Raw genomic sequence first — 24,498 nt, 5'->3', positions numbered from 1 at the left:
GACATAGTCAGGATGTAGAGTCCTTTCATCTCGTTGGTGGATTTCCGGCCGCTTTTTCTAAGCTATGATGATGACGTGATGTTCTCGCCTGTGAGCTGAGGCACCACCCCCAATTTGGGGGGGGGGGGGGTTTGGCTGGGGTAGGCGGCCGCAGAGGCTTTCGGGAAAGGGGGCGGTTGTGCGTCCTGTACGCACGCGCGCCGGGTAGGCGAGGGGTTGGAGGGTGGCGTGTGGCTGCCGGCGGGTGAGGAGAAGCTGAGCCTGTGCGCGGTGACGAGGCCGTGGCCGGTCTAGAGCCATGGCGGGAGGAGGCAGCGCCGGCGAGTGGTGCCTCATGGAGAGCGACCCGGGTGTCTTCACAGAGCTTATCAAGGGGTTCGGTGAGGTTTTGCGGCCTGCCGTCGCCTTCTTCCGAGGTGGTGGGCTCGAGGGGAGGGCCAACGGGGACGGGGAGCCGCCGCGCTTGCCGGGTTCTGTTTTGAAAACAGTTGCCTCTGAGCGTGTGCTGGGTGCCTTTCTTTTGTAAAGAGAACATGTGCAAAGGTCGGGATCCCCCCTCCCCCTGAAGAACACAGTATTTCTGAGGCATGTGCATAGTGTGTTTAGGTTTTGGCAAGAAGGGGGGGGGGGGAGACCAGTTTCAAAAATGTATATCAAAGCATTAAAAACCCGAACGCGTTCTTTTTCACTTTTCTTTCCTGCCCACACATACAATAAGTATGGAGGATAAAATCTTGCAACGCTAGTCAGTTCTGCATGGCTGGCAGGTGATGGTGGCTATACTTGTAATGGGGTGGGGGAGGGGGAAATCTTGTGCTGTTAGCTTTTCTTCACACACACACCCTACTTTTCATTGTACATATAATCTTATAAAGTATTGAAGGTGCCTGTGTTCAAGTACTTGCTCAGGGCTACTTTACATGCTTCTAGTTTTTCTGAATGCCCAAGGGCCTTGTTGGTTTTATATATGATGAAGCAAGTGTATGCTTGCTGCAGCCAGTCCCTTGTGTGTGCCTATACAGCACAGAGTTGCAAGCATGCATTTAATGCACTTTGCACTTTAGAAGTTGTTTTATGTGCATGGTGCTAGTATTATCTAATGGAACTCTTATGCATAATGTGCAAGCATCAAATATGTGTCATGCTGCTATGGCTTGTTAGGAAGGTCACCTAGACTCCAGTGCTTGCTTGCAAACTGTCCATAATGTGTGAGGTGGCTTAGTGCCAGCAAGGTACAGCCTAACCTATCATTCAGGTTTGTTGTGAAGTTAAGCTATCATTCTGAGCTCCCTGGAAGGAGTGAATACATATTAATTTTGAAAAGTAGTAGTATCTTGTCAGAGATCAACACATTCCAGTCTGGCTAGCTCCTGGAATAGCTGTATGAAGGAGCTGGCAGTTTGGGAAGCTAAGTCATGGAGAGCATTCCTAGGTATGCAAGATCCCATGCTTCTGCTCTGCACTAATTCATTCTCACTAATTTACTGTGTGATTGAGCATGCTTTCTCCAGGGGGCTTAATGGAGATCTGTTGGCGTATGCCTTGCAAGAACAGATAATTTTTCTTTATTAAACTTCTTGCTTTCTGGAATAAAGCTTCCAATTCACGGTTCTAAATATATATTTTTTTTAGAAAGCTATTTTACTGTTTACTAAGTGGTGATAACTCTTTATCTGTTTGGGTCATGTGAACACAGTGGGTGCTTCAAGCACTTTAATAGTTTATCTTAGCGTGGCATAGTGGTTAGCATTGGACTAGGTCTTGAGAAACCCACGTTTTAATCCCCACTCTGACTTGAAAAAGTTGCAGGGTGACTTTGGGCCAGTCACATACTCTCAGCCTAACCCACCTCACAGAGTTGTTAGGATAAAATGGGTGACTTTGGGCCAGTCACATACTCTCAGCCTAACCCACCTCACAGAGTTGTTAGGATAAAATGGAAGAGAGAAGAAAGGGTAAGCTGCTCTGGGTCCCTATCAGGGAGAAAGGTGGAGTGCATATGAAGTAGATAAAGTAAATGTTCATGTTGCACATTGTCCTACCTTCATGATGAATACAGTGGGCATATAAATACCTTAGTGCTTATACTGCTAACAAGTACTTCCAGAATTGGTGTCTATTAGAACACTAAGCAGGCAGCAGTAATATATCTAAAGTTTTGGGTGTAGATTTCTTAATGCAAGATCAAATGTTCTGAATCTGGAGACTTTTGTAACATTTAGAGTTTTTCTGGGTTTGGTGACTTGCGTAATTTGTTAAAATTGTGTACAGCGAAAGCTGTCAAGAGCAGATAGAAGTTATTGTTTGTTTGTATACTTTGTATGTAAGTTTGTATATAACTTGTTTGTATATAACAAGTTTGTATATAAGCTGATTAGATAAGTGGGACTTGCTTGTAATCATTCTTACATAGAAAGCTAACTTTTTTTTCAGGTTGTAGGGGTGCACAGGTTGAAGAAATATGGAGTCTGGAGCCAGAGAACTTTGAAAAATTAAAGTAAGTTTATCATTTCAAAAGAAACAGCTTAACTTTTTAAAGTTTTATTGTTAATAACTTCCACAGGAGATTTAGAAGGCATAGTAATCAAAAGGGGGACAATTGGTGCTACATTGTAGTTGGAATATTTTGATATTTTTAGAGGATGTGAGCCTTTTCTTGGTATTTTTGTGTGTGTGTGTGTGTGTGTATGCTCGTACCTGGAAGTCATGGAAACCTCTGGCAACTCCTACTGAGGCATGGAGGACATTCAGAGAAGTGGCTTGATAGCCTGCCCGGCCGTGGTATTCTCTGGAGGTCTCCCATCCAAATACTTGTGAGGGTTGGCCCTGCTTAACTTCTGAGGTCTCACGAGATCAAGCTTGCCTGGGCTATCCAGGTCAGGTCAGATGTGGGCCTTATGACATACGTCTGCTGTTTGCTATAGAGTGGTACAGTCCAGACTAGTGTGCCCTCTAAGCTGAGTTAGTGTGAGCTAGCTCACAATTTTTTAGTCTCCAGCTCACACATCTTTGTCTTAGCTCAGGAAGGATGGCTCCAGAGCAAATTAATTTCTGCAGGAGCCAAATCACTCACTCACAACCTTAATGCCAGCAGCTCACAAAGTAGAATTTCTGCTCACAAGACTCCACAGCTTAGAGGGAGCATTGGTCCAGACCAGTGTTCCCTCTAAGCTGAGTTAGTGTGAGCTAGCTCACAGTTTTTTAACCTCTGGCTCACACATTTTTGTCTTAGCTCAGGAAGGATGGCTGCAGGGCAAACTTAATTTATGCAGTAGCCAAATCGCTCATCACAACTTTAATGCAAATAGCTCACAAAGTAGAATTTTTGCTCACAAGACTCCACAACTTAGAGGGAACATTGGTCCAGACATAACTTTGCCCATTTACTGAGCTATGTTTCCCACAGGTGAATGTGCACAATAAAACACTGAATCATGTGGCATCTTTAAAGGTTAACAAATTTGTTGTAGCATAAACATTTGTGGGCTTAAACCCACTTTGTCGGATGTTATGAAATGGGTTTTCAGAGGGGGGGGAATTAGTATAGGGAAAAATGAAAATTAAAAGGTCTGGTTTATGACATTTCTATGTAAAATAGGTAACTTTAAAGATAAACACAGTGAGCATTTGTAGCAACTACCATCGGGAATAGCACAGACTAGTTTATTGTGTAAAGCACTTGAACATGTAAAGAAACTGAGAAATGTATCAGACCTATTGAGCCCCTGACCAGTGCTGTTAGTTCTATTGATGAAATTTAATTCTGTTGGAGTCATCCTTTTTTAGGGCACCAGTAACCTGATGTGGGAGAATTCCACAGGTTTGGTTCTCCCACCTCAGAGAAGCATAGCATTCTGTCACTTTATGTTGCACAGCTCTGATCACTTGCTACCCAAGCTTTTATTGGTAGGTGACACGGAGTGCCATTTTTTGTTATATACATGTCTTATTTGCTTCAGTTGAATTAGTTTCTAGTAAATGTGTTTACAGTTTTAGATGTATGTACTTCATTGAGGGTTTTTTAAAACTTTTTTTTGTCGTTCATATAGGCCAGTTCATGGGCTAATTTTTCTGTTCAAGTGGCAACCAGGTGAAGAACCAGCTGGATCTGTTGTTCAAGATTCCAGATTAGATACAATATTTTTTGCTAAACAGGTACAGTAAATTGAACAGTTCTTCTATGTGGCAATTTCTCTTTAGATACAGTAAATGAAAATTGTAATGCTGGAAGATAATGTAATCAGAAAGGCAACCTGGCAAAACAGGTTGTTCAATGAGAGATCAGATAAGTCATCAAAGGCAAAGAACTGTTTGTGTGTGTATGTGTGTGTGTGTATGAGCATTCAGTTAATTGCGGTCAAGATGTGATACCGAGAAATGATAAGGTGGTCTTGAGTAAATGTACGCTGAAACTATGCTAATCCTGAGAAAGCATGTATAGCACTGAGGATGTTTAGAAAATGGCTTTTATTCTTGTTCCTGGGTAGTAATTACTTCGTTATGCCAGATAGTGAGAAATTCTTCTATTGCTTAGCACAAAATAAATATACTTTGATTTGGGAATGAATAGAAATGAATTGCAAAATATAATGTATGTGCTTTCCAAGAAAGACATAACCAGGCAAGTATCTTTATGTAATAACTATGGTACCTCTTGAGAGAGGCACCATTTCATTGTAGGAGAAATCCTTTTACTTTCTTTCCCTGTAAAATTGTATGGGGAAAGTGAGCCAGGACAAGTTAGAATACCATTCTGACCCTTGTGACCCTTCCTGCATTAACTATCTTCTATAAAGGAAATGGAGAGAGAATCTCTCCTCCTGCTGTTTTGTCTGTTCTGGGCCCAAACATCATATCTACTAGTTGGGTCTGTATTGCTCTTGCAGAGGGCACCTTGCACCAATGCAGAGGGCACCTTGCACCAACTCTGTTCCTTTCTCCTTTTCCTTTCGTGGCTGGTACAAATGCAGATAGTGTTAACTTTGAAGCTTGACTTAAAAATTTAAGTCAGAGGCATTTTGTTTGGTGCAAGTGCCCTCTGCATTGGAATGAAAGTGAAATAATTCACTCGCTTTTTAAGGCATGCATGGTTTCTGAAACCCAACCTATCTGTGAGAATTCAGAGAAGAGCATCTCTCCTTAATTGCTCAACTCCTAACTTTTTTAAAGCAGTTTTCACTTCCTTAGGCTTGTTTCATCCCCTCCTCATTCTTCTGGTTTTCTTTTGAATCCTGCCAGGAATCAGATCCCAAGTGCAAACATTTTGTAGCATGACCATGTGTTCCTTCTAAGCTGAGTTAGTGTGAGCTAGCTCACAGTTTTTTAGCCTCCGGCTCACACATTTTTGCCTTAGCTCAGGAAGGATGGCTTCAGAGGAAACTAATATATGCAGTAGCCAAATTGCTCGCTCACCACTTTAATGCCAGCAGCTCACAAAGTAGAATTTTTGCTCACAAGACTCCACATCTTAGAGGGAACATTGGTCACAATCCTACTATTTCCTGTTTACCATGCATTCCTCAGCTTCCCTTTGTTTTACTGCCAAATGTGAAAGTGTAGTTGTTCCTCTAGTGTTGTGGCTTGACTTGTTTTCTATTTTGAGCGATTTTTTGACCATACTTGTGTTTGTTCCACATACCTTAATTCTTTTCACTTAAAAGCGGTGCAGTAGCACTGCATGTAAGAGTAAGGATATATTTAAATTTTCTAGATTGTTTCAAAATGCTGTGTTAAATGTTTAACTTAGGAATGAAGAGGACAAGAATGCCAAGAGATCCAAAATAACTTTACATTTTGTGCTAACTATAGTTAACAGGGCACTTTGCATTTCTTGAAGACAAAATACTGTCATAATTCTTGGGGGAAACTATTTTTACTGTAAAGTGCTTTCTTAGACTTGCAGTTCAAAGAGCTGGCACTTGATGGCACCTAAACAGTGTTGAAAAGGGGATTTCTGGAACTGGCTTCACCATTCCTACTACTTAATCTCTTCTAAATTTGTAAGAATTTTAAATACTCTGGATATATAGACCATTTTTGAAATAAAGTTGTTATGAGGAAGTAAAAACAATAATTTTTCAAATAGGTTTGTGGCTGATGAGGAATTAACGGCAGGAGAACAGGTTGAAATCCTCCCACCCGTAGTAAATCTCTTCCCTCCAGAGTTTTCTTGGAAGAGATGGAGCATACTGGTGACCCACCCAGCTGACTCTCGTCTGCTCTCAGCATCTCATTCTCTCCCTCTCAGATTATCAGCCTTCATCTGAAGGGGTTTATAGGGCAGTTTTTCTTTCTTTTGGTTAGTTAGTTGGTTTACGGAGTTATATTTTTTCTGCATGCATAGGGAGTCTTCTGAGTATGCAGACCCACCACCCCCCGTCTTCTCTGTGAGCAAGGTTATGTTGTTTTCATCATCCGTGGGGTGGGGCACAGACAGTTTACTACTCGATCTATGACTTTAATGTGCAAGACATCAAAAATTAATCAGTTTGCATAAAAGCCACCAGACTAAAAGATGATCGTTCAGACTGTTGGAAAGGAAAAGACTTTACGATAGGGAGCAACTGCTGAAAAAACCCTACTTGTAGTGGGCCACAGCACGGTGTCTGCTTGAAATAAAATCTGGAGTGGCCTTGTTGGCAGAACTTAACAAGCAGAAGTATATGTATGAGCAGACACTCTCTCAGATAATTAGGTCTTTAAAAAGTTAAAACCAGCACTTTGAATTGAGCCTAGGTAACCAATGAAGTTGTTGGATCATGAATGGAATGTGCTCCCTCCTTACATCTATTGAAAGGCAATAACATTTTGAACCATCTGATGCTTCTGGATAGCTCTCAAGGCTAGCCCCACCTAGGCTGCATTATTTTAGTCTAATCTGGAAGTGACAAGGGCATGGGTGACAGTGACCACCTTATTCAGTTAGTTTTTGTCTTTGCTGAGTAAGGTCCTGAGGCAACTTGCAACACTTAAGCAGATGAAATAATTACTGTAAAACAATTAGAACCCAGGATTGCCAATAGGTAGAAATGTTCAGTACCAGCAGTATTGAAAACAGATGTCAAAAGCAGCAGAACAAACAGTTTCAAATGGCAAAGATGTGCAGAAATTATGTTAAAAGGCCAGTGGAACAGGGCCAAGTCAACAAAAAGCCAGGAAAAAAATTCTGATGGTGGCATCTCAGCAGGTTCTGTGCCAGCCTGATACTTGTGCAGAGGGCATTCTACAACCACAGCATCACAAGAGAGAATGCTCTGTTTCTAGTTGACATATTCCCCCCTGCTTCAGAAAGTGGGCCACACATAACAGGACATCCAAAGAAGATATTAATGTACAGGCAAGTTCATGCGGGAACAGGTGATCCTTTAAATATCCTAAGTCCCAGGAAAAACGTGATAACCAGCACTTTTGAATTCTTAGAGTACTGGTAATACTGGAGATCTTTGAGTACTCGTAATATATGTTGCCTATATCTTACACCAGTCAGTAGTCTCATTGCTACATCTTATACTAATGGAACTTTCTAAATAGTATTGAGAGACAGCCCCTTGTAGAGTGAATTACCATCATTCTAACAGATGTGATCAGTGTGTCAATAACTACGGTCAAATCATGCTTCCCAAGGTAAGACTGCAGCTGGCCAATGAAGTGAAGTTAGCTTAAGGTGCTGCATGCCACAGAGCAGATCTGAGCCTCCATCTGTAATTGTGTATCTAATGCTATCACCAAGGTGTGAACCTGCTCTTTCAGAAGAGTGCAGCTGCATCCAAAATGGGCTGGCTCCTCAATCACTGTGACAAGTAGATTCCAGTGGGCATTCCACTACAGTACTACATTTCCTAGAAACAGTCTAATATGCCATCAAAGCAGCAGTTTGTATGTGTGCAGCTGTTGTGCCAGATTCAGTATTCTTTCTTGTGTTGTCTGTTATATTCTTTTAAGCTTTGACATTTAAGCCCTGTATGAATTTAATGGGTTCTATCCTGAAAACTACAAATGCAGGGATGGTTGTGGATCTTTCCCATTTCCCCCAGCAGCATGCTCCAAAAAAGCTGATGAGGAAGGCAAAGGAGTTGCTCTCACTTTCCCCTCCTCAAAGGAGTCCCCCATGTCCCATAGCATTTTCGTCCACAAAGTTTTCCTAACACCCACATAAGCTTTTTAGAGTCTTAGAGCTGATGGGAAAAGGGGAGGCAGGGAAGATCCACAGACATCTTCTGTTCATAATACATAACATAAACCTTTTCTTATTAAATGCATAGGCATATAATCAAAATGGTAGGGACCTAACAGAAGCAGAAGAAATTAGGAAAAGATGGCAAGAATACACAGAAGAACTGTACAAGAAGGACCTCAATGTCCTTGACAACTACAATGGTGTGATCACTGTTTTTGAGCCAGACGTCCTGGAGTGTGAAGTTAAATGGGCTTTAGAAAGCATTACTAACAACAAAGCTAGTGGAGGTGATGGTATCCCAGCTGAGGTATTCAAAGTCTTAAAAGATGATGCTGTTAAAGTGCTGCACTCAATATGCCAGCAAATTTGGAAAACACAACAGTGGCCACAGGATTGGGAAAGGTCAATTTACATTCCAGTCCCAAAGAAGGGCAATGCCAAGGCATGTTCAAACTATTGCACAGTTGTACTCATTTCACATGCTAGCAATGTCATGCTCAAGATCCTACAAGCGAGGCTTCAGCAGTACGTGGATAGAGAACTGCCAGAAGTACAAGCTGGATTTCATTTGCTGGATTATGGAGAAAGCAAGAGAGTACCAGAAAAACATCTACTTCTGCTTCATTGACTATGCTAAAGCCTTTGACTGTGTGGATCACAACAAACTATGGCAGGTCCTTAAAGAGATGGGAGTACCAGACCACCTCACATGTCTCCTGAGAAACCTGTATAAGGGTCAAGAAGCGACAGTACCGGATATGGAACAGCTGATTGGTTTAGCATAGGAAAAGGAGTATGACAAGTATGTATATTGTCACCCTGTTTATTTAATTTATATGTAGAGTACATCATGCAAAATGCTGGCCTGGATGAATCACAAGCCGGAATTAAGATTGCCGGGAAAAACATCAACAACCTCAGATATGCAGATGATACCACTCTAATGGCAGAAAGTGAAGAGGACCTCAAGAGCCTCTTGCTTGAGGGTACTAGAGGAGAGCGCAAAGGTTGGCTTGAAACTCAACATCAAAAAAACTAAGATCATGGCATCCGGCCCCATCACTCCTTGGCAAACAGAAGAGAAGTCATGGAAGCAGTGACAGACTTCACGTTCCTGGGATCCAAGATCACTGCAGACAGTGACTGCAGCCATGAAATTAAAAGATGCCTGCTCCTTGGGAGGAAAGTGATGGCAAACCTAAACAGCATAATAAAAAGTAGAGACATCAGCCTGCCAACGAAAGTCCATATGGTCAAAGCAGTGGTACTCCCAGTAGTCATGTATGGCTGCGAGAGTTGGACTATAAAGAAGGCCGAGCACCGAAGAATAGATGCTTTCAAATTATGGTGCTGGAGAAGACTCTTGAGAGTCCCTTGGACTGCAAGGAGATCGAATCAGTCAATCCTAAAATAAATCAACCCTGACTGTTCCCTGGAAAGCCAGATACTGAAGCTGAAGCTCGTCTGCTTGTACATATCCTCCTGCTTGTTACGTTCTGTGAACAAGGCCACTTGTGACCCCATGGCCACTCACTGGAGAAGACCCTGAGGCTGGGAAAGATCGAAGGTAAAAGAAGAAGGGGGACGGCAAAGGATGAGATGGTTAGACAGTGTTATCGATGCAACAAACATGAAATTAAGCAAACTTCGGAGCACGATAGAAGAAAGGAGGGCCTGGCATGATGTGGTCCATAGGGTCACGAAGAGTCGGACTTGAATGTGTGACTGAACAACAACAATAATCAAAAGCATTAGAACAATGTGCTGCAGCCCAGTCAAATCTGTGCTGTAATACTGTCATGAAAATCAGCACTCCTCAATCTGTTATGTATTTCCCATTAAATTTCTGCCCATCTCCCCTAAGAACAAAGAAAAGAACTCATGTTAAAATTTCATGGAAGTCCTTATAGTAACCTATTTCTGTAAATGTGCAGTTTACAAATTTCATGGAAGACCTTGTAAACTGTACATTTACAAAAATACCTTACTACAAACTCTTTAGTGAAATTTTAAACTGCACAATTACAGAAATAGTTTGCTACAACTGCAGCAGCTGAACAATTAGTCTAGTAATTCATATAGCTTTCATAGCACTCAGGTAGGTGGTAAAGAAAATGAGCATCATTGATAACTAGCCCTAATGGGGACTAAAGCTCTAAGCATTTTTTAAGCAATTGTGGTTGTATGCATGTGTATCAATGTGTTCAGTTCTATCTGCACCTTGGTAAAATTTGGCCTCCTTGTTATGCCTAGGTATGATATGGTCCTGTATTGAGGGCCTCAGAACTCTGGATCACCATGTATGAGCTAGGATATCTAGGCACAATAAGGTGAGAGAAGGATAAAGGTTTTGCGTGAAGTCTAAATTTCCTAGCTTTTGTTTTGTCAAACTAGACTCTGTTTCACAGAGAATTGCTGTTGATATTGCTGGTAACATTTGTCTGTCTTTAAATTTTGGCAAGTCACTCCCCCCCCCCCCCCCTTTTTTTTTTTGGCCATAGCCAAGTGTTGTGACTTCTAAATAGCTGATGCAAGTATGTTTGGCATCTGAAGATTCTTCAGACTTTTGTCTCTCATTTCACCTGCTCTGACAGGGAGGGCAAGGTATAAATCAAATAAATAAATAATTATTATTTTTAGGGATGGCATGAACCTTAAAATTTCAGATCAGGAGCCAAAAATGCCCTGAATCAAACTGGCCCATTCAGATCCCCTTTTCTCTCAGCTGCAGCTTGCCACAGTTGGAAGAAGGGGTGGATCTGGGAAGGGTTAAATAGCTGGTAGCATTTGAAGTGAGGGGGAGCAAAACTGACGCGTTTAATGGCTCACAGAAATTTCAGCCTAACAGCAAGGTGGGCAAGCCTAACAGCCATTTGGGAGCTGGCAGCCATTTCACTGGTCCATTTCACTTTCCCCCACATGGAAGCGGGGCGTGGGAGCGAAACTAACTGGTGAAATGACTCACAGCCATTTAAACTTAACTGGTCAGCTGCAGACCCACACTGCTCAGCTGTCAGGTTTAAATGGCACGAACAGCCGAACCAGACAAAAGTCCGGCAATTATTCATGGGCTCTGAACCAGGCCAAGTTCGCGTTGAATTTTGGCTTGTGGTTTGTGCTCATCCCTAATGATTATACTTTGCTTTTGCTCTTTTTAAAGTATACTAACTATGAAGTACAGTGGTGTGGCTAACATGGTTTATTCTTTATAAGGCCACCATACATTTTGAGCCAAACATATCCAAATCAAGGGTCTAGGGGGTTGCGCTCCTTTCTTGCAGTAGAGGAACATTACTAGCTGGCTTCTTCATGAGTTTTCTCTGGCCATACCCTTGCTTGTGATTCAACTCATCCCTGCTGTGCCCTTTGCAGAACAGTCTTGGTGATGGCACTACACCAATCCAAACTGCACCCCCTTCATGGGTCACATTTCCATGCTTTTGTACTGTAAACAGAGCAATAGGCTGAGCCTTGTGTTGCACATTGAAGAGATTCTTCTTTACAGTCATGGTAGCTGAAATACACCCATCAGGGTAATGTCATTTTCATTTTGAAAGTTACATTTATGCTGTTATGATATTTCAAAGTGTGTGTGTGTGCTTTATCATGAGTTTAAGCTCACATTGTTAATGTCATAGACAAACAAGGGGTAGTATTTCATATCTGTGTATGTCGATTGGCACTTTGTTGCTTTTAGTATCTGCTCACTTCCGTCACCCACAGGAGAAATATTCCACAAGGCAGTAGGAAAACTCATGTTTTGATGGGCAAATTTGAGAATCTGTCTTTTGCCACAAGAGCTTGTTCAGGTGGCTCTACAAGCCTTTTGGTAATACTAAGTAACTCAAATTCTAAACAATTGTAGCTAACATAACCAGAACATAACCTGACAGCATCTTTGTATGCCTTATTTTATCCAGTTTGAATTTTTCTGATCTTGACTTCCTGTGGTTCAGCATTGTCATACTACATTATAACACTGAAGAAATTACACTGATCTCTGCCTCAGGAAGATGTCCAAATTGTTCTGTTATCGTGATTCATGACTCTGTTTTTATTTGTTAGGCATTTCCTTAATGTCTGTAGACCTTCTGTCTCATCTTTCTGATGTACTTTTTCCATTGAGGGTCATTCAAATAGTGCTTTATTTTCTTTTGCCAGTTTGTAACATAATGCACATGCTTCTTCCATTGTGTGCTGTATCTTTTCCTGCCTTTCCCCCCTCCTCCTTCTAAAATACAGATTTGTGTCTTTACCGCCTCTTATATTCCTACACAGCTGACCGTCTCCAGAAAGTATTTGTGATGTTGAAGAGGCTCTGGGAGGCTGGGCTGGGTGCTTGTTTCCTTTTGTCAGTTTAGTTTAAAGAAATTGGTGCTGCAATTCTCAAGTAATTGAATAGTTATATTTCGTAGTAATAAACCAGTATCTAAAATAGTTTTGGACTGCTAGTCTGCACAGTGAAGTATTGATTTCTTATGCTGGTACAAGGTGATATCCCGTAGAAACATCCTATTCAAAGGCAATAAAATTTGACTAAACTATACAACAGAATGCTCTGCTTCCCAGTTAAAAATTAGGGTAATAAAGCAACAAATGCAATTCTTTTTTCTGTTTGAATCTGCAAAGCAAACCACAGTGTATCAGATGTTTTAATGTGTGTGCTTAGAAAGCATGAGACCCTCATTTTTGCAGTGCACATGGGCCATACAGGTCTGGACAGGTCTCTGATATTCTGCAGACTTAGAGTCTCCAAAAAATAGGGATTATAGTGGGGAAATGAATGAAACTGCTTTTGTAATTGTTGTATCTGTATTTTCACATATGATTGCAGGTTATAAATAATGCTTGTGCAACTCAAGCCATAGTAAGTGTGCTACTGAACTGTACCCATCAGGACGTCCACTTAGGAGAAACACTATCAGAATTTAAAGAATTCTCACAGAGCTTTGATGCAGCGGTACGTGCAATGATTCTGTTACCTCTTTGGAATTCTCTTGCTTGTGATCAGCATGACTGAATTTCTCATTTCGTTTTTAGATGAAGGGTCTAGCATTAAGTAACTCAGAAGTGATTCGGCAAGTCCATAACAGTTTTGCCAGGTAATATGAAACTACAGTTGTCACAAATAAGCAAGGCAATCTTAGGAGACTGTGTAACTTTCACTTTTCTCTTTTGCTTGCTTTTAGACAACAGATGTTTGAGTTTGATGCAAAGTCAACAGCTAAAGAAGAAGATGCTTTCCATTTTGTCAGTTACGTTCCTGTAAATGGGAGATTATATGAACTCGATGGTCTAAGGGAAGGCCCAATTGATTTGGGTAACATTTTCTTCTTGCATTCTTAATAATGCCCTTGATATATCACTTAGATAAGTCTTTCAGTGGGTGAAAACCCTCACCTTTCCTCAGATAGATTAATGACCGTAGAAGAATTCTAAATAAGGGGATTCATCTTCAAAATAGGTTTTGTGCAAAAATATTATAGACCAAAAATAGGCTAATGTAGAAGGTTGCCTGGTTAAAATTGCATTAAATATAAAAATACTGGGAGTGGGGCAGCAAATGATATTCAGTAAAGGACTATAGGTCTTAAATCACCCATCAAACAATGTCACAGAAAACAGTTCATCAGAACTTTCATTATTTTAGTTCCTATCTATTCTCAAAATAATCATTACCAGTTGAAATGTTTCTTTTTTTCCTGATTATTTAAACAGTTTAAAAACAATGTATGTTGAGCATAAATATGTAATATATTAAAAATAAACAGAAGAACAGAAGAAACACTGAAACAGAAGAAACCAAAGCATTGTCAATTATGCAACAAAAGCCTAATCGATGTCTGTTATCCAGCATATAGTCGGGGAGGGGGGGGGCAAAGATATAAATTTTGATATACATTATTAGTAAAAGCCTTACCTTTCTCTGAATGTCACATGTCATCCTTTTAATTTCCAAAAAAGGCCCTTCTATGCCTTTCAGTATTAAGACAAATCATTTTCAGTGAATGTCCTTGTCGTAAGAGCAATATGTAACATACTCACCTTGTGTATAGAATTGTGTAATTGAATGTATTGAAGCCATGATCTTGACCCTTATATGGATTATTTTAAAAGCCTGAAATTCTGTGTCTGTGGGAATATTGACTTGCTGTACTTTTGTGTTTCCATTTTAGGAGTATGTAATCAAGATGACTGGATCAGCGCTGTAAGGCCTGTCATAGAAAAAAGAATACAAAAGTAAACTTTTGAAAGTTCTGTACAGTTCAGTTGTTTGTATTTAGAAACGTGAATGTTACACTAGTTCTTAGAAATCTGTTCTAATTGTGCTGTGGTCTTCTTCCTTCACACAAATCTGCCCTTACATCCAGCATTGCTTGGAGATGCATTGTATAGTATTTGGTTCTGCTGACACGTATAATTTCAGGTTACAAGTCATAACCAGGGAGTTGGGTGTAACCTAAGTAAAAGTAAAGGTTTCCCTTGAAAGCCAGTCGAATCTGACTCTAGGGATGCAGTGCTCATCTCTGTTTCCAAACTGAAGAGCCAGTGCTGTCCAAAGACGTTTCTGTGGTCAAGTGGCCGGCATGACTAGACGCCGAGGCGCACGGAACGCTGTTACCTTCCCACCGAAGTACCTATTTATCTACTTGCAATTTCTCGCTTTCGAACTGCTAGGTTGGCAGGAGTTGGGACCAGAGATGGGAGCTCACTCAGTCATGCAGCACTTGGGTCTCGAACTGCTGAACTACCGACCTTCTGATCTGCAGTTCAGCATCTTAACCACTTGAGCCACCACAGCCCCTTTGGGTGTAATATACACCTGAACAAACCAAACTACTGTAAAACTGCCTTGGCATAAGGCAAAATGTTTACATGAATACCTTTCTCAGATTTTTCTGTGGGTGCAATTCTTGGAATATTCTCAAATGGCTAATAGAGTAGGATGTTTTCTCCATGTGCCACCATCAGTACAGGAAAAAACTTGGCTGCACACATGATTTATGGTTCTCCCCCCTCCCCCCCTTAAGAAATTATAGCACATATGTAACTGGAATCTGCCATCTCCTCTTCCAACATTATTTATTGTGGTGGGCTTAGAATAAATAACATTGGGGGATCTAGCATGGTACTTTATCTTCACTTTTTTGCTCCTTCCTCTATTATACTTGTGAATATATGAATGGGCATGGAGAAGTCAGCTACTAGAAATGAAGTTTTTATTTCCCCTGACCACCCTCACAGGCTAAAATTTATTAGATTTCCCCCCACTTCTTGTTTGTAACATTTTTGGTTTAGGCTTTTTTTAGCTGTAGTGAAATCCTTGATATTTTCAAGCATCAAGCTGAAAATGATCAAATTTGCATGTACTTAGGAAGTTAAAATTGGGTCCATAGAGCAGTGGAATTGTAATATTCTTAAGGTTGAATCCTACTGCATTGGTCTTTCGATGTTCACATGTTTCTGGTCTAAGGATTTTTCTGCAAGCATAAATCACAGGTGGGATTTATGGGCTTTATGTCAGCAGAAGGGTCCTTGTGCTGAGAGAACACACAAGTGCTGACAGTGAAATGGCAGAATCTGTCTTCTCATTTTTCTTAGCCACTTTGATTTTCTTGTACATGGCTTTGCCTATTACGGAATGTAAATTTTCTAAATAAATAAATGTGAGGCATGGGTGTTAGGCCATTTGCCATTTCAAGAAATTCACACACAAGGGAGGCTGCATTTGCTCCTGATGAAATGTAACATTCAATTGGCTTTGTGGTTTGTAAATTCCAAAAGATCATTAATAATTCATCATACACTGATGTTGGTTTCTGACAATTCTTTTTTTATTTTGTAGGTATAGTGAAGGCGAAATAAGGTTTAACTTGATGGCGATTGTATCAGACAGAAAAATGATATATGAACAGAAAATATCAGAGTTGCAGAAACAACTTGTTGAGGTATTGTGTGAATGTTTCACTGACATGATTGGGCAATAGGGCCTGTGAGCCCCTGATGCTGCACTATTGTCAAAGCTTAAGTAGACGTGGACCTGATCTGTCTCTTGAAGAGTGAGACCTAGAGGGGCTGTGGCTCAATGGTAGAGCATCTGCTTGGCATGCAGAAGTTCCCAGGTTCAATCCCTAGCCTCTCCAGTTAAAGGATTTGGCAGCAGGTAATGTGAAAGACCTCTGCCTGAGACTCTGGAGGGCAGCTGCCAGTCTGAGTAGACAGTACTGAGTTTGACTGACCAAGGGTCTGATTCAGTATAAGGCAGCTTCATGTGTGTAAGAGTGAAATATAAGTATAGTATTTTTCAACAAGGCAAAATCTAAACTTCACAAGAAATACCTCTGTTGATTTCCTAGAAGAGCTGATTCTAAACAAACTGTATATATTTAACATCCTAGATAAAAACATACATTTTCCCCCTATCTGGAGAAAAAATATAATATATAAAAGCGCTGATTTCATATGCAGATGAAGATGCACTTTAACATTTACAATGAGTACTGTGAGAAGTAAGGAAATTGCAGTACATTGTATCTTGTTTCTAGTACAGGCAGTGGAAAAGTGTCAAAGTTGTGATCACTATGTTTTAAATAAATACAAATGTTTTAAATAAATAATGTTTAAGTAGAACAGTATATGAACTCTGTATTTTAAGACAGAGCCTATCTCTAAGGACAACAAAGGTTGAGTTGTTGACCATTATGTAACATTGTCTATTTTATCTGAACGGTCTAAATAAATTGCTCTGTGATGCAACAGCACACAAATTCCTTATCCTCCTTTATTTTTCCAAAAGGAAGAGCCCATGGATACAGACCAGAGCAGTAATATACTAAGCTCTATTCAGTCAGAAGTTGCCAAATACCAGATGTTAATTGAGGAAGAAAATCAAAAGTTGAAAAGATACAAGGTGTGTACAGTTCTTGCTTTCAATAGTAAGTAACAGCTAAAAATTGCCTAACTATTGAAAAAAAGGCTTGAGGAACACTATACTCGCTGTGTTGGTCCCACAAAATGTAAAGTACAGAATAGGTAAAACTATTTCTGTTTGGGGGTTAGCAGTGTGAGGGAGAACATTGGAAGCATCCAAACTATTTCTTTTTCATTTGGTGTTAAAATGTTCTGTGTCCAGAGTGACGGTGTGCTGCTCTTAGAAGAAAATAGTATAGATCATGTTAATTACAGATCGTTAGCTTAAACCTTTTGTAAAAAAAAACAGCTTGCAGATTTTCCTTATTCCGGGACCCCCTTTTACATTGACTTGCTTGCTGATGACCGCCAGCATGTGTGCCGCAAAGTCCTGTTCATTGCAGAGAATTCTAATAGAGTGCACAGTTGTTCACCTGAACATGTAAACACATGACCTTCTGGGCCTTGGAGTTGTCTTTAAAATATATCCAGCACATACCATCTGATGTACTTTCCAGAAGACTGGTAATGCTTCAAGGAAGCTTGTCTGTCTACCCTTGCTGGGTTTTTCCCCCCAATTGAGGAATCCCTAACAAGGTTCTGAGGAACCGTGGGATTTCCCAGGATCCCAGTTTGAAAACAACTCACTTGGCTTTTTAGATTCCTTGAAATTTCATGTGCAACACAGCAAAAGAAACATGGGACATTTTTCAATTCATAAGGGAATGTCTCCAATTGTGTTTCAGAGCAGACACTGAAATCAAATTATATACCCTGGCTGATGTTCATCATATAAAACAGCATTTTTAATTTTTGTTTTTTAATTAAACAATAGAAGATTCTGAGAAGGTGTGACTTCAGGCCCTTGGACCAGAGCTGTGGAAGTTGGCATGAATCCCCTGTTTCCAAATTTGCCTCCATTCTTACCGAACTACTTGTTTTGCATCCTCCATTCTCTATCTTAGAAGGGACTTGTGAGACCTGATAATACTGGAGATGGAAAGATGCCTTCATTTTTAAACATTTCATGCTGGGTTTTTATCCCCCCCTTCTCCATACGTTGTTGAAATTTCTTCTCTGCCTTGATTCTAGGGGGCTGTGCAACCTGATCCCTCCAGCAAGGTCAGATGTTTTGTAATCTAATTCACTTAGCTCCTGTTTGTTTTTATTTATTTATTTTTTTTAAAAAAAACACGACAACCCTTTTTTGAGCTCGTCTCCAAAATTTTGAAAATTTGTTGTTCCAATAAAAGTATCCCCTTTCTTGCTCCGTAGTCTCTTGCCTTCTGTGGGATCAGCACAGCCTTCCAAGCTCGTGCTCTACAGCTGTCTCGCTCCCGCAACTCGTGCTCTACAGCTGTCTCGCTCCCGCGCATATGAGTGTTCTGCTCCACATAATGTTAGAAGAGCGAACTCACACAAGATAGCCATATTGTGAATAGGGAAGTCCCAATCTGTGATTTCCTGGGTCATGAAAGGGAGGGACAACCTTAGCTTGGGGCTTGGCCTTGCACTGCTACTAGCATATGTAGTTATCTGCGAGACTTAGCTAGCTGCAGTGACATCTGCTTCAGCTGTAATACTTTGGTATGACTACCTTGATTCATTTGTTATACCATGTGATTTTTTAAAAAGATGTCAGACACTTTGTTCAGTAGATAAGTGATGTGCCAAGTGGATGCCCTGCTCAGCACAGAGGGTAACTTGGAAATGTTTTTGTGGCATCTTAAATGAGTAGAGCAGTAGGGTTTGAAAATGTCATTTTTGCAGGGATCTTCCTAGTTTGGCTGCTGAGCAGCACGGTCATCCTTTCATCTCCACAACCAATGAGGGCTAGGGGCTTTTACCTAACAGAAGAATGAAGGTTGAGATGAATATTCACTGGCATTAATATCCTCTCCCAAAGGACATTGCCTTTTTCTGAGCTTTAGTTGTCATCTTATTTATTCATCCCACTTGTCAAACAAAAATGGCTTCTCAAAACAGTCTAAAATTGAAAGCACAGTCCTAACACCAGGGGCTGTACTTAGATGAAAATGAGACAACAACCTTGTGCTCAGGCTCGTTCACTAAAAGACAAGATGCACTGGGGGCAGGGGGAGGTAGAGGAGGGCAGTCAGTTTGACAGTGCTGGAAGAAAGCAGTTAAGCCCTTCGGTACAACACTGGCCTTCCCTTTCGGAAAATTGAAGTGCTGCCCGGTGCCTTTTCCTCTCTCCCTCTCCCCTCCTCCACTGCTGCAGAGATCAGGCACTGGTGATTGGTGAAAAGTTCCTTCTGGTAGGAAGTACAGAAGCAACCTCTCTGCAGCTCTTCATTTGCAAGATAACATTTGGGGCTAGGCTGTTCTTCATGAGAGGGGGAAGTACAGCCACCTCAGTGTGCCTTATACTTTTGGCTGGTAACACAGGCCAGAATGACCTTCTCCTCGCTTCCCGCGGATGCTCTCTTCTGGTATCAGAAGTTACAATATTGTACAGGCTATCTGTATAACTTTACATTAACTTGCTATATATCAAGATAACCACCTGTAGTAAATAAAGCTTTCTTCTGCATTGATTTGAACATTTTCTGAAATTAGTGGTTACATGCATATGGTGTTTCTCCTATTTATACTGTCTTGCAGTTTGCCCTTGTGCATATTTATTCAGATGTAATTCCCATTAGTTTTAGGTGGGCCTACTTCCAAGTAACAATGCATAGGATTGCATGCTGATTTTTTTTTCTTTGTAGGCCACATGAGATTGTGATCTGAACCAAAGCTGTTTTGCCAAAATAGCTGCTGGTTGCTTGTTTTTAATTATTTTAATTGTAATAGCAGCATCAGTAAATCTGGTATTCCTTTAGGCTATTTACCTCAAAGCTTAAATCAAAGCAGACTACGTTCTGTTTTACGTTGTTATAATGTTTTGGCAACTTTACGGTTGGATTTTCTTGTCTTTAGTTATTATGGCCAGAGGCTAGTATAGAAGATAAACTAGTATGCTTGCATGCCATGTTATCATCCCCTTTAGGTATCTGAACTTCCTGTTACCAGTTAAGATCGACCCACTGAAGTCGTCTCATACTTGCTTTTCTTCAGAAAGCAAATGGTTTTCCTTCAGGTGACGTGGGGCTTCCTCTGAACTTCATAATTTTCCCTTCTTCAGAGGAATTTAAGCATATATTCAGTGTGCCGTTTCTAGTCCTTAATATTTATACCTGTGGAGTTTTTGTGTGCATATGCACGCACTGAGACAGATCATTCACTAATTCCACAGTTAACTTTTATCACAGCTCAAGGAGGGATGAAGGCTAACTGTGTTGCAACCTGTGGCCACCTTCTGTCTCTGTGCCCCCCCCCCCAAGGTCAGTACTAGAAACTTTGACAGCAGAGACTTTTCCCATGTGCTTTACAGACTTATGCACTGTTGCACATATATTCATGTAAAGGAGATAAAACGTAACGCTTGGGAGGGGAGAATCTAATGTAGGTATTGTCTCTTGTTCTTGTAGATTGAAAATATTAGAAGAAAACATAACTACCTACCTTTCATAATGGAATTGCTGAAGACTTTAGCAGAACACCAACAATTAATCCCGCTTGTAGAAAAGGTAAGCTGCAAGTTCCTTACTATTCAATAGGTAGTTCCTGGATCTGTGTATAGCTTCCACCTGGAAAAAAAAAGCTGTAGTGGAAATGTTTCCATATTCAGAAGTAAAATAATAGCTTCTGAATAATAATGACAAAATGGTAAAGAGAGCTTCTTTGGTGATACAATCTACTGGTACTGGGTACCATATTTTGAGGGGCTCTCCCAAGACCTGAGGAGGGAATTGGTGCAGCCTTATACCAACCTGAGTACAGGTACTGAGTACTATCTTTTGAGGGGGCTTTCCCAAGTCCTGAGGAGGGAATTGGTAGAAATTGGTGCAACCTTATACCTGGGTACTGGCACTTTTTAGGGCACAAAGGCTGAATGTAAGCACCTAAAAGTCTCTTTATAGTTAGTGCCCTCCTTTTAGTGCTGTGAACAGTAGGTGGCGCACTCTTAATATCATGTTTTCTCTGAATGGCTTGTATGTAGTTGATTTTTGCTACTTCTGTATGATCTTTGCCATTGGTTTGATGGCTTTTTGCAATTTCCTCAGTGTTCGAGTTACAGTTGTAACACTGACTTGCTGATATGACTTAACTCCAAGCACATAAAATGGAGATATATGTAACGTGCAAAATGAAGATATATGTAACGTGCCCAGTCAATCTCCTGTCAAGCTATTAAGTTGCTTGGCAGCTCAGCTGACCTTATTCAGGTTGTTGTCTTTGCACATGTCTTCCACATGTGCTTGATGTAAAATACATCTTGTAGGTGAGGTTCTATGGCTACCTGATACCAATTTAAGTCAGAATATCAGTTGGAATTCACAAAACCTTTGGGTTATTGGCTTAGATGAAACCATTTAACAGAAAACAGGTGTTGCAGTTTTGGTAGCACATAGTCCAGTTTACCTCTTAACAAGTGACAAGTTTGAATTCCCACCCTGTTTGAATATTGACTCTTCATGCTTGCCAAACTTGAAGAAAGGTAGTCATGGGGGGAAAGTTACTGTTGGAAAATGGGTGTTAAAAATATATGTTTTTGCTATGTGCTAAGTATTTAAACTCCTGTCCCCTGGATTTTGCAGGCTGGCTTTTCCATTTGAGTTCTGGGGCATTTTCCTTTCAGAGTGATCTGATAGGGCAGATCCCTATTCCTCCTCTGAGAAAGTTGAAACTACTTTGGGGCTGAGTCATTTTTGGCTGATCTTTGGTTGTAGCAGGAGCACCCAACCTGAGTGCCATATGTCATTTTAAGCTACTTCAGTAGTTTTTGCCTTCATGGTCACAGAGAGAGGATAGGAATTAGACACCAGCGCTGATGACCTGTACCCTAGACAATAACAATCTCAGGAGGTGCATTTACAAAAACAGTGGAGGAATTCATGTCCTTTGACTCAAGGATTCCCTGAAATTATGTGTGCAATTGAATATCAGGATGCTTAATGGATCTGTAGGATGTAGTCGATAGAACACTAACAATGCAATCCTAAGCAGAGTTACTCCAGTGTAAACCCACTGAAATCAGTGGGTTTACACTGGAGTAAATTTTCTTAGGAATGCACTGTAAGTCTTCTGACAGAGGACTCTTGTATATGTTGAATTGCAGCCAGCTAATGTGTAACATGTTACTGCTATCCATCATGGCGTCTGTGTTTGCCTTTATCTTTTTAGGCAAAAGAAAAACAGAATGCTAAGAAAGCTCAGGAGGCCAAATGAAGACTGCCCTTATGGAGGAGGAAATGTGCTCCAGAATTTTTGCCTTCATCCAAATAACTCTGCCAGACTTCCTGTAAAGTTCAAATTTGTCCAGTGCACGTTTGTAACAGTTTGTCCTGTACTATTTGCACGGGGTCTTATAAACCTTCCCTTTTCCCCTGCATCATGTGCATGTACCACTCAGTAATGGGTTATAGAGTCTCTGTCGAATTCCAGTATTTAACAGTGAGATCACTGATTCTTCATATTTAATCAGGAAATGGAGCTACAATTTGTATGGGCCCAAACTTGTGCAAGTAATGTAAATCTTTTTACTGTAATGAACCTATTTAAATATCTTGTCTCTCAGTGAAGCCTTTCAATATAGTTGTGCAAAGAAAGCTTGACTTTTTTCTTTTAAAGATTAAGTTGACTTTTCTTTGCTTATCACCACTTACTGTCTTGGTCTCTGACAGCATAATCCTATGCAGAGTTCTTCCAGTCTGCCCAGTGGGTGTGGGCTGGAGTAACTTTGCAGAGGACTGCCCTGTTAGTCTTTCAGCATTCTTGTTTTATGGAGTTTGTGTCTAATTTTTATACAGAGTCGAAGCTACAGTTTGAATGGTAAGAGTCACTTACAAAGACCAATGAATAAGATCAAGAGTTTATTGCTTTGTGGGGGAGGAAATAAATATTTCCATTTTTATTTTGGCAAAACTTGTATGTTGCAGTATTATCATATGAATAGATAATGTGGTTCGTATCCCCACATAATCCGTCCTCTCTTCTCTTACTGTTTTGAGACACCAAAACTTTAAAAAAGAGGTTTACAATATTTTCTAGAATTGCTAGAAATGCTTATTCACTAAAGTTCTATGCCATAGGATTCCGTGGAGATTTTTTAATCTGCCTGCACTGGTGTACATCACTACATGTATATATTTTTCCTAATATTCTGAATTAAACAAATGCTATATTTTCATCCTGCAATACTGTAGGGAGGGGGGGATATTTTACATTCACTCTAGTATTTTTAATGGGAGGAATCTTTGGTTGACTGTTGGGGGGTTCTTTACTTATTTGTTCCTTGCAGGAAGTGTGCATGTTCAGTGTCTTTTCAGAATACAGGCTATGGGGTAGATGGCTTTATAACAGAACTGTCCTGTTATTGAACCATGGACAGTTTCTGGGGAATACAAAATGACTGTCCTAGATGTCAAGGACTGAAAGTGGTCATCCTGGCTGCTCTGAAGAGTTAGTGTGCTGTAAAATAGGCTAAATTTGGGGGTGGGGATCCCCCTCAACCCATCAGCATCCTGTCTCTTTACTCATAATAGCAGCATGATTTACTCATAATAGCAGCAGTTCTTGATTTACTCCCACATCCCTGAGGGTATGTGTGAATACTGCAGGCAGGGGTGCGTGACCTGACAGTCCTGGTCTTTCCTCAACCCAATCAGATGAGATCTATGCCCTTGGTCCACCCACGTGACTGCTGTTCACATATCTTACTGACTTGGAATTGTACGTAGTAAAGTGGCTCATGTGTGGGTACACAGATAGTGGTACAAGTTGGATTGAGCTTCCCCATAAATTGACATTAAGTGCTGAAATGAAACTGGTTTTATCACAAGTTCGTTAGTTCCAAATTATCAACAGAACAGTTTCTGAAAGCTATTTTGTTTCTCTCATTGCTCCTTATCTCATGTAATCTAGCTCTCGTTCTCATCAGAAATAGAACTGACATTTTTCATGGTTATTAAGGCTACACAGTAAGGCAGTTTTTTGTTTTTGCCTCAGAGTAGGTCTTAGTATTTTACATGTAGTTAAAAAGCTGTGTTTGCTTCAAGCCATATTCTGTAAACTGTACCAATGAATACGATGCTGCTTGCCCCTAACTTACAGGTACAGGAGAATGAGGGGGGTAAAAAGAACTGTACCATGTCAGGATGCAGGTGGATGATTTCAATGTTTGCATACTCACCTGTGTAAAGACTTGCTGTAGTAGATAACCAGCACAGCAAGCAGTGAGAAGGGGTAGAAGTGTCTCTGTGCTGTGCTGGTTTTTAGACATCGTGAAAAAGTTTTGTTTTTTTTAAAGATACAAAGGAGTATTTGTAACTGGAGTCCACCTGCAG

At 40.6% G+C, this 24,498-nt stretch overlaps 1 protein-coding gene across 2 annotated transcripts; it reads left to right on the top strand.

Moving 5' to 3' along the window:
- Nucleotides 1-190: 190 nt before the first annotated feature.
- UCHL5 (ubiquitin C-terminal hydrolase L5) lies at nt 191-23,077 on the top strand. Of its 2 annotated transcripts, XM_015426425.1 has the most exons (12): nt 191-380; nt 2,434-2,497; nt 4,050-4,155; nt 13,011-13,136; nt 13,217-13,278; nt 13,366-13,496; nt 14,353-14,416; nt 16,023-16,125; nt 16,974-17,087; nt 18,179-18,208; nt 20,581-20,679; nt 22,337-23,077. In XM_015426425.1, exons 1-12 carry the CDS (start codon nt 299-301, stop codon nt 22,379-22,381), a joined length of 1,026 nt encoding a protein of 341 aa, XP_015281911.1. In that variant the 5' UTR covers nt 191-298; the 3' UTR covers nt 22,382-23,077. The 2 variants fall into 2 exon arrangements, with proteins under 2 accessions (XP_015281911.1, XP_015281912.1); XM_015426426.1 differs by lacking the exon at nt 18,179-18,208.
- The last annotated feature ends 1,421 nt before the right edge of the window (nt 23,078-24,498 follow it).

The sequence above is a fragment of the Gekko japonicus genome, unplaced genomic scaffold, assembly GCF_001447785.1.
Source record: "Gekko japonicus isolate JY-2015 unplaced genomic scaffold, Gekko_japonicus_V1.1 scaffold930, whole genome shotgun sequence".
Classification (NCBI taxonomy): Eukaryota; Metazoa; Chordata; class Lepidosauria; order Squamata; family Gekkonidae; genus Gekko; species Gekko japonicus.
The sequence above is the reverse complement of the archived record's forward strand: the minus strand, read 5'-3'. Positions and strand labels throughout refer to the sequence as shown.

Coding starts and splice junctions, on each gene's coding strand:
- UCHL5 (XM_015426425.1), top strand. CDS start 299: ATGGCGGGAGGAGGCAGCGCCGGCGAGTGGTGCCTCATGGAGAGCGAC. Junction 4,156..13,010: donor CAATATTTTTTGCTAAACAG/GTACAGTAAATT, acceptor ATATGATTGCAG/GTTATAAATAATGCTTGTGC. Junction 20,680..22,336: donor TAATCCCGCTTGTAGAAAAG/GTAAGCTGCAAG, acceptor TTATCTTTTTAG/GCAAAAGAAAAACAGAATGC.